At 33.3% G+C, this 13,065-nt stretch overlaps 1 protein-coding gene across 5 annotated transcripts in view; it reads left to right on the top strand.

The window, feature by feature from the left end:
* Positions 1–13,065, top strand: part of ZDHHC17 (zDHHC palmitoyltransferase 17) — a 137,404-nt gene that overhangs the window by 35,196 nt on the left and 89,143 nt on the right. For all 5 annotated transcript variants that reach the window (XM_082418986.1, XM_082418989.1, XM_082418990.1 and 2 more), the window contains exons 3-5: positions 283–405; positions 7,873–7,950; positions 8,545–8,689. In XM_082418986.1, coding sequence (XP_082275112.1) covers positions 283–405; positions 7,873–7,950; positions 8,545–8,689 — 346 coding nt within the window. The remainder of the gene's footprint in view (positions 1–282; positions 406–7,872; positions 7,951–8,544; positions 8,690–13,065) is intronic.

Genomic DNA, 13,065 nt, shown 5'->3' with positions numbered 1-13,065 from the left:
GTGATATTAAGAAAAATAACTGATAGACATTTTATTTATGTTATCCTTTTCTCTTCCACTTTGAGTTATTGCATACTTATAGATGAAAAATTTTTAATTATAAAATGGATTAGTAAAAGCTGTTGGAATATTGATATTTTTAAAGTAACATTTTATATTGAGAAAGCCATTTTAATTTCCAGGTTTTAAAATGGAGCATTAGTTTCTTCTGGAAATGCTATTTTCAGCTTTAAATTTCTTGTCAAATAGTGGTAACAATCGCACGTTTTCTTTCTTTTCAAGATATGGAATATATGAACGCTGCCGAGAATTGGTGGAAGCAGGTTATGATGTACGGCAACCAGACAAAGAAAATGTTACACTCCTGCATTGGGCTGCCATCAATAACAGAATAGATTTAGTCAAGTAAGCATTTCTATATTTTTAAGTAATTAGTTATTACTATACAATTATTAGAAATAATTATAAAATATATAATTTCTAAAATTCATAGCTTTTAAAATGTAGATTCTGTGTACTTTTTTCCTGAAAAAAATTGTTTTTAACATATATCGAATGCTTATTATGTGACAGATACTATGCTGAGTGCTTTTCCATGTATATTTCCTTAAATCTTAATTCTTGAAGTAACCCTGTGTGAAAAATAATGATTTTTACTGCTGTCCTAATGATGTGGAAACTGAAGCATAAAGAGGTTAAATATGCTACCATTGACATACAACTGATAAAGGTTGGAGTCTGGACTTTAACTCAGGCAGTCTAACTTGTAGCTTACATTCTAAATGTGAATTCTCTAGGTAAAAGCTACAAAAGGAAAGAGAGGAGTTAATAATAGCAGGTAATAATAAACTAACTTCACACCAGCATAAATGAAGAATACTTTATATACTCAGTATAGATTATTTTTATTACTTACTGTTCATCTGCTTGTTCAGTAATAATAAGAGGTGGTTAGATAAGCAGGAGTCAGGATGGTAAGGAAGTCTTAGGAAATCTGGCTAAAATAGTCTCTGGCAATTTGGATATAAGATTTTTAGACAGGGACATGAATCTGAAATGAACTGCTTGCAGGTGTGCCTTTTAAGTACAGCATACAGAGTCTAGAGACAAATGGGATGTTAATATCAGGTAAAAGAATTTGCCCTTAGAGTACTAAAGAAAGATTAAGCAAGTAATAACTAAAGCATTGAACTCCATGAATCACTTTCTTCCGGAGAGCATATTTACATTTTATTTGCTCCATTTTTCCCTTCTTGTATTTCTAACCTTTCCTCTGCCTGCAGTATGGGTCTCTTGATGTCTAAATTCTGTTTTTGTTTGTCAGAAAATGTTTTTATTTCATCATCATTTGTGAAGGAAATTTTCACATGGTATAGAAATGTAGGTTGGCCACTCTTTTAATTTTATTTTTGTTTTTTACCCATTGAGAATATCATCCCACTGTTTTCTGGCTTCTGTTACTATTGAGAAGTCAGTCTAAGTATTACACTTAAGGCTTTTTTTTCTTTCTTTCTTTTTTCTGGCTGCTTTTAAGATTTTTTTTCTTTGTTTCTAGTTTTCTGCAGTTTCATGATGATGTTTCTAGGTGTGGATTTCTTTTATTTGCCCTGAATAAGATTGCAAGAAATTCTTGATTTTGTGGATTAATGTTTTCATCAGTTCTGGAAAATCTCAGCCATTATTTCTTCAAACATTGCTTCTGCCCCATTCTCTTTTTGCTCTCCTGGAACGCCAGTTAAATGTATGTTTGACCTTTTCATTGTATGCTGTGTCTCTTACCCTCTCTTCTGTGTGTACTGTCCTTTTTTTCTCTGCTTCATTCTGGAAACTTCTTCTGACTTATCTTCCAGTTCATTTATTCTCTATGTGTAATCTGCTGTTAAATCTATTCAATGAGTTCCAATTTTGTTTACTTTTTAGTTCTAGAATTTTAATTTTTTTAAACTTGCATTATTTGATTCATTTGTTGCTGTACTTTTCCATCTTATATACTTGAAAATATAGTTATTATATAATCTGTGTCTGAGAAGATAGCATTGGGAGTCTGTGTGGGTCTGTATCTGTTATAATATTCCTTTGTGTGCCTGACTATCTTCTAATGTATAATAGACATTATGCTTGAAAACTTATTTGTTGAATAATTTGAGGCCTAAGATGAGAAGATACCATTTGTTTCTGCTAAGCCCAACTTTGATTTAAGGCTTTAGATTTTCTGGATCACTCAGGTGGCTGAAGACCATGCTAGAGCCAGGTTTACTTCTGGTTCTTAATTACTCCTACAGTGCAGCTTTTTGGGGTCCCAGCCCTTATTTTGCTTTTGTCCGCTTAGCTTGCCTCTTGGCCAACTCTTCTGTATCAGCAAATTGTCTCTAGGGTAGCTGGTGCCCAAGTAGTTTTCTAATTTCTCCCAGTTTTAATCTCCTGAATCTTAGCCAGGTAAATGCTCATAATCTTCTTAGGAAATATTTGCTTTTAGGAAATATTTCTTTATTTTGTTGAGCTTTTTTTTAGTTTTCTTTAATTGGAGGGTTGGTTCCAATTATCTAGCCTTCTGTAGTATCTGTATTTTTTTAAATTACTGTTACTTTAATCAAAATAGTACATAAACAATTTAAAAATCAAATAGTACTTAAAGGCTTACAGTGGAAATAGCAGTACCCCCCCACCCCCTGGGTTCTGTACCTCAGAAGTAACTATCTTCAGTACTTTAGCTGTTTCTTTCAGTACTTTCTCTTGTATATTATATTTTTATGTTGTTACTTGTATCTAGAAAGTTATTTTCTTTACACAAATGATAGCAAATGCTTTTCTGCTCTTTTCATTTAATTTATGTATCTTCAAAATTTTTCATATCAGTGCAACTAGAGCTACATCATTCTTTTTAAAAAGCTGTATAATGTTTAATTGTATGGACTTAGTTTATTTAATGGTTTACCTATTGGTGAACATTTAGATTGAGTCTAGTGTTTTTACTATTTTATACAGTGTTGTAAATAATATCTTGTTCACATACCATTTTGCTTATGTTCTTATATATCTGTAGAATTCTTAGGAGAAGGAAAGTAAGGAGGATGAATTTTGAATTTTAATAAATCTTGCCAATTTTTGTGCTGTTTCTTGATTTATCAGTTATTATATTTTGACTTTCTGTTTTGGGATAACTAGATGTCCCAGAACACCTCACCACTAATACTTCTTCCTCTGTCCTCTATTATAGTTTTAGTTAAATTACTATGCAAAGTTTAAATCGTTGTGCGTATGTAAGTTCTCACTGATAAGCCCAGAAGTGTTCTATGATATCTGTTTTTTTCCTGTAGAATTTTTATTTTTGTCAGAAGTAATAGTTGTTTTCTTTTTTCATTTGTTTAACTTTATGTATATTGGAACTAATTGTTCCCATACTCATAGACAGAACTGTAAAAGCCATCTGTGTATGCAAACAGTATCAGATAATTTATTGGTTCCTTTTTTGGTGGAGTAGGGAGGATGCAATCATTCCTGAATTTCTCCATCTTTCTGTTCCAGCCCAGACTGTTTGCTCTTGAGAGCTACGCACAACAATTGTCTTGAGACTTACCTTTGCAATCATTCTGGGAAGTACCTTTGCTCCAGTGTTGGTTTCAGTTTCCTGGATCTCAGGTTTTTCTCTCTGTTGGTTTACTCTCTGGTTTTAGTAGAGCACGTTTTTTGATAACTTTCTGAGAGAGAGAGAGTGCTTGGGAGGTAAATCTTTTGAAGTTACTATCTCTTCTGCCCTCAAACCTTATTGGTTGTTTGGCTGAGCGTAGACTTCTAGATTAAGCTTAGTTTTCTCGGAATTTTAAAGCATTACTTTATTATTTTTTTGCTTCAAGTGTTATAGTTGAGATATATTTGATCTCATTCTGTTGGTCAAAAAATTCACATTTGTCTTGTGTTTAAAAATAAATAAGAAACTCTAAAATGAGAAATACAGACAAAAAGTCTTGATGTTGCCTGCCTTATGGATTGTTCCACCACTTACGGGCAAGTGAGGTTACAGAATAAAGTCACTAACTATAGAGTGGGTTAATAACAACAGTGTCTGTGTATATCATGTCTTCAGAGGGGTAAACTTAATTTCTTTCTTTTTTTTAATTGGGGCATAGTTGCTTTACAACGTTGTGTTAGTTTCTGCAGTACAGCAAAGTGAATCAGCCTTATTTATACATATATCCCCTCTTTTTTGGATTTCCTTTCCCATTTAGGTCACCACAGAGGATTGAGTAGAGTTCCCTGTGCTATACAGCATGTTCTCATTAGTTATCTATTTTGTACATAGTAGTGATATATATGTCAATCACAATCTCCCAATCAGGGGGTAAACTTAATTTCTTACAATTCATAGTTTAGCAAGTTACTTTCCTAAAGCAAACATAATGGTGAGTAAATGCAGTTTTCTATAGTAACTGGTACTTATAGCCTCAAGATTAATTTTTTACTTTTCAGTCTAGAATTACACCCTTCTTAGAAGCTACAGCATATTACTATTTCATGGATGCTGGCAGAAGATACATGACTCAGGTAGAGACCAAGGACTTTATTATTCATAGCACAGCAAATAGCATGAACATCATATTTGCATAGGTCCCTAGGTCCTGTGGGAGTGGCTTGATATGGTCCAGATGGATGCAGCACACACAGTGGATATTCATTGCTTTTATAGTACATGGGAAGCAAGGTTGCTCTTTGTCCCAGAGGGAGACATTACCTCATCTCTCAAGGTTGCTTGATGCAAACAGAACTCTGAGAAATGGCCTGTGTAAAGAGTGGTCAGGACCTCGCAGTCTTCTCATATACTCAGCAAGACATATGGAAGCCACCAGAGACCCATGGAGAAGTGTCTCTTCTAACAGTTTTGTTCCATCAGGATGTATTATAGGAGCTTGCTTCAAGCAAAGTTAGTTGGGTCACTTTCATGCTGGTAAGATAGTAAAGTAAGTATAATTTGGAAAGGTGGAGACCTTCACCTGGCCTGGATTTCATATATTCCTAGTGTTTTCAAGTGGAAGTCTTTTAACTATTTCTTAGATTTTACCCTGATATAATGAAATAAAAAGGATTAGTGCAGGCTTTGGTCTTCAGCAGTCTCCTGTTACTTCAAGATTCTTTGTTAACAACAGCTAATAATGCTTGTAGTCTCTGATTTCAGTTTGATTTCAAGTCAAGGTGTTGTTAACGAATATGGGGCTTTGTTAAAAAATATGTAGCTTATAATTTCTGAGAGCACAGTGTGTGTGTGGCTTATTCTTCTTCCCTGGCGACATATAAGTTTTTATTCTTTATTCCCCACTTTGTGAAAGTTTACATTATTGTGCATTGATATGGTCCTTTTATAGCTATTGTACTTTAGGGAGATGTTCTTAATTTATCTTCTAATCCTTCTTTTGAATTTCTAATTTTATCTATGGCATTTTCAATTTGAAGCATTCTCTCTTGATCTCTACCCCCCACCCCACTTAAAAAAAATGTTTTGTTCTTATGTCATGAGTATATTATCTTCTCTTATTTTTTGGAGGATATTTATTATAACTTTAGTGTTTTAAGTTCTTCTTCTCTATATATTGTCTATTTTGGGCTTCTTCTGTTTATTTTGGTCTCCTTCCATGTTTGAAGCTTTCCTCAACTATCTGGTCATGTTTGACCATTCATATTTAGGAGAGACATAACAAAGCTGATTGGAAGTTGTGGGACTTAGGAACCTCCCAAATGTCCCTTTAGCATGTAAACTTACATTGCTACGTTTTCAGTGTCCCATATGTTTCTGTGATGTAATTCCTTGAGTCTTAAATTTCTCTGGAAAGATGCACTGAGTACACCTTTTGGCAAATACTGAATGGTTGAATGTTAAAATCAACGGGAGCATGAGAAGTTTAGAGACACTAGAATGAATCTGAACTTTAATAGAAGAGTTTGAAATATCACTATAATAATATTAAAAAATTTGAGTAGTCACATTTTAAGATTACAGTGCACAAAGAAAACTAGTCTAGCTTTGTCAGCTGCTTGATTGCTTCCGTGTCACTAAAATGCCTATTGTGATGCTAAATAAACACTCACTTTCAGTGAGAGTATAAGTAAGAAAATGACAGTTTTTCGGCAGCTTATATTGACTTTGAACCAGTGTTTCTGTTTACAGTCCAGCTTCTTATTGCTTTCTTTTGAGGTGACTATTGCCTTTAATCCCTTAGCCTTTCTAGGGTTTTATAACATATTCTGGTTTGCTTCTCACTGGTGTTCTCCTCTGGAGACATTTGGGTTTTAGCTCTTTGCTTTTCATCTTTCAAGTATTTGTTGCTATCTCTTGTTCATTGATATTCTCTTCTCAAAACCTAGGGATCATTAGTACCCGCAAGTACATTTCTTGATAATAACCATCTTATAGTATTGCAAGGAGGCTTGAGTTTAAAAATAAGAATTATACAATCTTCTCAGAATTTTGTAGTTTGAACTAGGGTCTTAAAGCTACAAAAAATAACATGTTATAAAAATATAGTATTTTTCTTCCAGAGGTTTACAATGAAAAGGTGATAGAAGTTACTCTTCTTTATCATGCAGAAAAAAAAGTTCCCCTATCCTTGTTAAAAAAAAAAGTTGTACTTTAGAACTAGTTTGGAAATCACTCATTGCCATAGTCCTAGCAAGAATTTGAAATGTGAGTAAAAATACGTCTCAGGAACACAGATATATTAACTATAGAGAAGGTAATAAAATTGCTTAAAAAAACTTTCTAGTTGGAATTTTAAAGAAAATATTTCCTATCAAAGCTGTTCTTTGGCTGTGCTATACTTCTCTTTGGGCTCAAAAAATCATTTTCAATTATTGCATTAATGTCTACTGGGTACCTTAAGAAACAGTTTAGGAGCATTTGAATGTTTGTGTTCAGACTGTCTGGTATTTTGGACTGGAAATATTTTAGTCTAGAAATATTTTAAGTTACTTCAAGCTGTATGATAGAGTGGAATTGGGCCCTTCATTGCATAATACTTTAAAAGTACCAACTTAAATATATAAAGCAGAAAGTATCTGAATCAAGCTTGTAAGTATTGAATATATTAAATGTTTGGAACTCTGAGCATTAAGAGTGAATGCATTAGTGATCTAAAGCAGTAATCACTTAGAACAGTTTAAGAACCTCAATATATACATATATCAAACATTTGCCATCAAATGCCTTGAAATCATTTGTATTCAAGATTCATTGCATTGATCAGTTCCAAAATAAGCATTATATAAGCAGCTAGGTCCTGTTCATTTCAGAGAATATCAAGATGTTATGACATGAATATAGTAAGAAATGAGGTTGCTCTTTCTTTTTAAAGTAACACAGCTTTAAAAGCATAACAAATAAAGCATCATAACAAGGTGGTATTATGTTATACTTTACAATGTATAAAACTCTTTCACATATGTTGTTTGATTTAATCTATAGTAATCTTGTGAGGAAAGTCAAGCTGAGCTTAAAAAGCCGAGCTTCTACCCATGGTAGGCTATGTGTCTGGCCTGCTCTACAGCTGTTGTAATTCCAAAATTCTACCTGATGCTGCTGTGGGATCCAAATCTTTGTGGTTCTCTGACTGCCTTCTTTTTTATATGATTGTTATTTGGCTTTGCTATTCTTTATTGTAATTTAAAAAAAATTACTTTTCTTTTACTTCTGGAACAAAAGAGAGTGATAGGTTTGATGTAAAATTCTCCTAATATATTTTAAAAACTCACAAAAGATTGTTTATTGTCAAAGGCATAAACTAGCATGAGATCTAAAATGAAAAACATTTATTTCTTTATTTTTTGTACAGTTTCTTAAAATTGAAAATGAAAGTTGTCTTAATTATTTAAAATTTTGTCTTATAGATACTATATTTCGAAAGGTGCTATTGTGGATCAACTTGGAGGAGACCTAAATTCAACTCCATTGCACTGGGCCACAAGGTTTAAATTTACTTCTGGATTTTTTTTTTTCCCTTTGGTTCCTTTAGCACTCTATAACTAAGTAACTTTAAAAAAAATATGCGGAAATGAATGGGAGAACTTGTTATGCCAGTAATTAATATCAATAATGTGCTAACGTATTGCTGTCCAGTGTTACCTGCATTGGAAGCAAAGTTTATTGTCCAAAGTCTCCTTAAGGAATTAACCATGCTGATATTAATCCAGTTAATTATAAGATGGAGTTAAACTTTGGAATACTTTTGCAGCCTACATATGTTTACAATGAAAGAAGTATCTAGTTCATGGGACAATTAAGGACACATTGGAATAGGATTAATAGAATATAGTAACTATTTATTACATATTTAAAGAAGTTATGAGTATCTATAAATTTTCAAAGACCATTTATACCAGTTAAGACTTAAGAACATAAAATCCTAAATGTGTCTTGACATAGACCTATTTTAAAATAACGTAAAATAAGATTTGTGTAATTTTTTCCACCATTACCCTATTTTTTAAAAAAAGATCTTTCCAGAGTTTCTTGTTTGAAATAACTTTATATATTTAAGTGTTTGTTCTTTTACGTTTTAGACAAGGCCATCTATCTATGGTCGTGCAACTAATGAAATATGGTGCAGATCCTTCATTAATTGACGGAGAAGGATGTAGCTGTATTCATTTGGCTGCCCAGTTTGGACATACCTCAATTGTTGCTTATCTCATAGCAAAAGGACAGGTAAAAAAAAGTCACAATGGGGTAGATTTTAATCAGACGTTCTTCATGGTTTAAATACCTAATATCATTGGTGTTAACAAGTATAACAGTCTAGTGATATTTAAATAGTACTTTCTGATGGATGAAGAGAATAAATAAATATATAATTAGTTTGATATTAAGCTGTTTAATGTAGTTAACATAAAAATATGAAAACCAGTTATGATCCATTAAGTTGGGTTTTTTTAATTTCCAGTAGTGATAGAGATGAATTCCAGAAAGTAAGGGAGAATATTTAAATATCTATTCTTTCCCCTCAATTACGTCTTTTGAATATATCATCTGAATTCATTTAAACTTTTTTGAACATATTACTGGTTATTTTCTGTATTAAGTCCCTCTCGATACATTCCTTAAGTCATTTTCTCTGTTTCTGCTATATAAAATACTGCTTCTTACATGTCAGAAAAATTCTCATGATTTAAGTGATTCTTCCTGATTTCTCCTGAATATGTAGTGACTATAATCATATTAAATATTATCAGTTTCTGTGTACCGTGATTTTCATTTGTTTCAATAACAGATGTTTTTTTGTTAAAAGTAATGTCACTCAGTTTTTCTTTCATGAGTTTTCTCTGGTTGTACTTAAACATTAGTTTTATAGCTAAGGATCTTATCATAAGAGAAAGACAAATGATTTTAATTCAGTGCTATTAACATATATTTGTTATTTTAATTTAAAATATTAGATTTAGAATTTGAATAGTATTTATTTCATGAATCCTTTAAGGTATTTGCTGTTGGCAGTGCCGGTCAGTGACAGTTGTGTGTTGTACACTATTGCTAAGGAGAAGAGGCATAGACTGGTAAAATTAATTGCTGGAAGGAGGAGTTTATTATCCATTACTGTGTAAACAGACTACCCCCTAAATATAATGGCTTTAGAACACAACCAACCATTGTATTTCACAATTCTGTGGGTTGACTGGGCTTGGCTGGGTGGTTCCTCTTGTGATAACGGCAGGGGACTGCAGTCATCTGGGGGCTCAACTGGGCTGGAGGATGGCTCACTTGCATACCTTATATCTTGATAGGAATGGCTAAAAGGCTGAGCTCAGTTGACAGCTAGGCCTCTCTCTTTTTCTCCATGCAGTCTTAGAACTTCTCCTTCTCCACGATACCCCTCCATGTGGTCTCTCTAGCAGGGAAGCCAGACTTCTTACATGGTGGCTCAGAGCGCCCAAAAGAGCAAGAGCAGAAGCTGTCTGACTTTTCTAAGGGTTTTGAACTGGCATAACAACATTTCTGCTCCATTCTGTCAGTTAAAACAAGTAACAGTGCCAGCGCATGTTCATTGAGGGAGCACAAGGGCGTGAATACTGGGAAGGGAGGTTTATTGGGGGCCATCTTTGGAGACCAGCTACCACAGGGGATCATCTTTGTTCTCCTACGGTTCCTTCTAGACTGGCAGTTGAAGCAGTAGATGGCGCTGTTGCACGTGACATTGTCTTCAGTGGCCTTCTGTATTACAGATATAAGTTTACAATACATGTTCACTTTTTTTCTTCCAGTTTTTAACTGGGTAGGAAAAGTGGTGTAAAGTTTTCACTATTTTTGTTAGCTTATTGATTTTGGAGTTTGGATGTTTCAGTAATCATTTTAACTCTGGCATAGCATGTAGGCTATAAAATTCTTCAAGGGCAGAGATTTTTGTCACAGTACCTTTTGTGCAGTAAATGCATGATAAGGTTAATAAATGTCTGATAAGTAATTAGTTTTCTTTTTCATGAGTAAGAGTTTTCTTTTTTTTTTTCTGCTTAGAAAAGTAACACATACTTATTGTAAAATATTCAAACATAATAGAAGAGTATGACTTAGAGAATGAAATCCCACCTCTTCCTTTACCTCCTCTCCCCACTGAGATCACTTCCTTTAACAGTTTAGTATATATTTTTACAGACTTTTTTTCAATCTATATGCTAAAATATTGTAAAAGAAAACCACTCTAATGTGCATTACATTATACTTGAAATGGATACCAAAGTCCTTCTCTGGCCTATAGAACCATGTGTGGTCTAGCCCTGGATACCTCTGATTTCATCTTCTGTCATCTCCCCCTCACTACTGCTTTAACCACACCCGTCTTCTTGCTGTTCGTTGAACAGCTCTGGTAAGCTTTTGTCTTAGGGCCTTTGTGCTTGCTCTTTTCTTCTGCTTGGTAATTCTTTCCTCAGTCACACAGTTCTCTTTTTCTCTCTCACTTTAATCAGATGTTTGCTCAATTTTTATTAGTCCTGATTAGTTCCCAATTATAAGCAGTAATAAAATTAGTGTATTTCTAATTTCTTCGTTCTCTTCCCTGTCTTACATTGACATTAGTCAATGATACTGTTTTTCTTAGTGTTAACTTGTTCTGATAAATTTCTATTACTTGATTTTTCAGCTTTAAATAATATCCTTTGACTCATAGCTATTACAGGTTAGGCACTCATTATACTTTCTTGTCAGCCTTTTTCCATTTCCCCCCCATTTTTGGTTAATTTTATCAAATTTACATTCTTAGGGCCTGTAACATTTCCATTCAGTTTGTCATTCTATTCTTCACAATTGTTTCATGTTAGTTATACTGTTAAATATATTCAGTGCTCACTACCAATTCTTTTGGATGGTTTTCAGGAAAAAAAGGGGAAAATACTAAGTAATGGAGCCCTGTTGATCATGGAATTCCCATAACCTTTTGATCTGGGCTTGTTAATTCTTCCTAATAGAGAATACTCATACGTCCAGGCTGAACTTGGAAAAGAGGTACCAAGTTTTAAATCCCGACCCAAAGAAAGAAAAGGTTGAATTTCATTTTTCTTTTAGTACTCTAGAGATATGGTATAATCTTACATTTTTTATTTTACCTATTAATATTTTAAATACTGTCACTTTTTAAAAAGAATATAAAAAGGCAACTAAAAAGGAAGAAGAAACTTAAACATAAGAATTTACATGTTTGTTTTAATTGGACATCAAATTTAGTTGAGCTTTCTTCAAACTAGGGCAGTGAAGGAAGTAAAATAAGTGACAGAACTTAACTCTCACATAAGAAACAAGGAAGTATGTCATTTCTTCAGAGAAGATTTTTTTTTAAGATTTTTATTGGAAAAAAATCAACATGTATAATGTAAATATTGAGTGAGGTTACGTGAGATGTTCCCAACAACACGTAAAATAAATTTAGAAATAGATTTGTAGTGATAAGGCATAACATTCGACTATAGTTTTTATGAAAGAGACTAAAACTAATGATGTCCAAGGATATGTGTTGTCACTTGTCAATGTGGTGGTTCTCAGCATTTTTTCTGCCTCAGTACATTTGGATATTTGAGACATACTCCCATCAGTAAGAGTGGCTTACAGAGAACTGCTACACAGAGTTATGAAGTGTTTTATAGTGTACTCACTATAACTCTGTCCTCTCTCCACTGACTGGTAAATTAGATAACATAACTTGGATAAGATCTGCTGGTTTAATGTAATCCAGGAATGGGAGATGGGGAAGGGAAGAAGAGGAAACTTAATATTTATTGAATGTCTGTTATGTTCCAGGCTATGGAATTAGTTTGCTTTACACATATTATTCCATTTAATCCTCACAAGGGTTTTATGAAGCCATTATTTGTATTCAAATTTGTAGGTGGGAAAGCTGAGGTTCAGAGAATTAAAGTATTTTTGCCAATTTTATAGTTATTAAGTGGTAGAGCTAGGAATTCAAAATCATGTCTGTCTTATTCTAAAGCCCATGCCTTTCCCAAGCCTAGAAGAGTAGGTAGATAAACATGTCTTTTCATTTAACAAATGTTTTTTGATTATCTACTCTTCTGGGTACTGAGAATACAAAGATGAATTTAAAATAATTTCTATCTTCAGAGAAGTCCTGTTCTAGGTAATGAGACGGGTGCCTCAGGCAGATTGGAGTGGATCAGGAGAAGGAATTTTAGGGAAGTGAAACTGGTAGAATCCCTGATACATCAGCATGTCTTGAAAGGAGATTTAGGTAACTTGAGAAGAGTTTTGGTTGAACAGGTAGTAGTTTTAATTCTGATTTGCTAAAAAGAAAGAAAAAGAAAACTAAGGAAAAGGGAGAAAAAATGCAGTACCAAGGAAAGCAAAAAAGTTGGGTAGGAGAGGAAAGTAATCATGGTTTACTACATACTTTGTTGGGAATAGTATTCATATATATTTATAATAATGTAAATATCAAATATTTGTAGAACCAGAATTACAATAGATCTTTTCAGAGGAAAGAGTAGGAAAGGTGCATATTTGTGATCGGACAGTGAGAAGAAAGAGAGAATTTGCCATTTTACATATTGAGGATATGTAAAATATGCATATTTAGGATAATGCCT

Source organism: Balaenoptera physalus, assembly GCF_965194825.1.
Source record: "Balaenoptera physalus genome assembly, chromosome: 13".
Taxonomy (NCBI): Eukaryota; Metazoa; Chordata; class Mammalia; order Artiodactyla; family Balaenopteridae; genus Balaenoptera; species Balaenoptera physalus.
The sequence above is the reverse complement of the archived record's forward strand: the minus strand, read 5'-3'. Positions and strand labels throughout refer to the sequence as shown.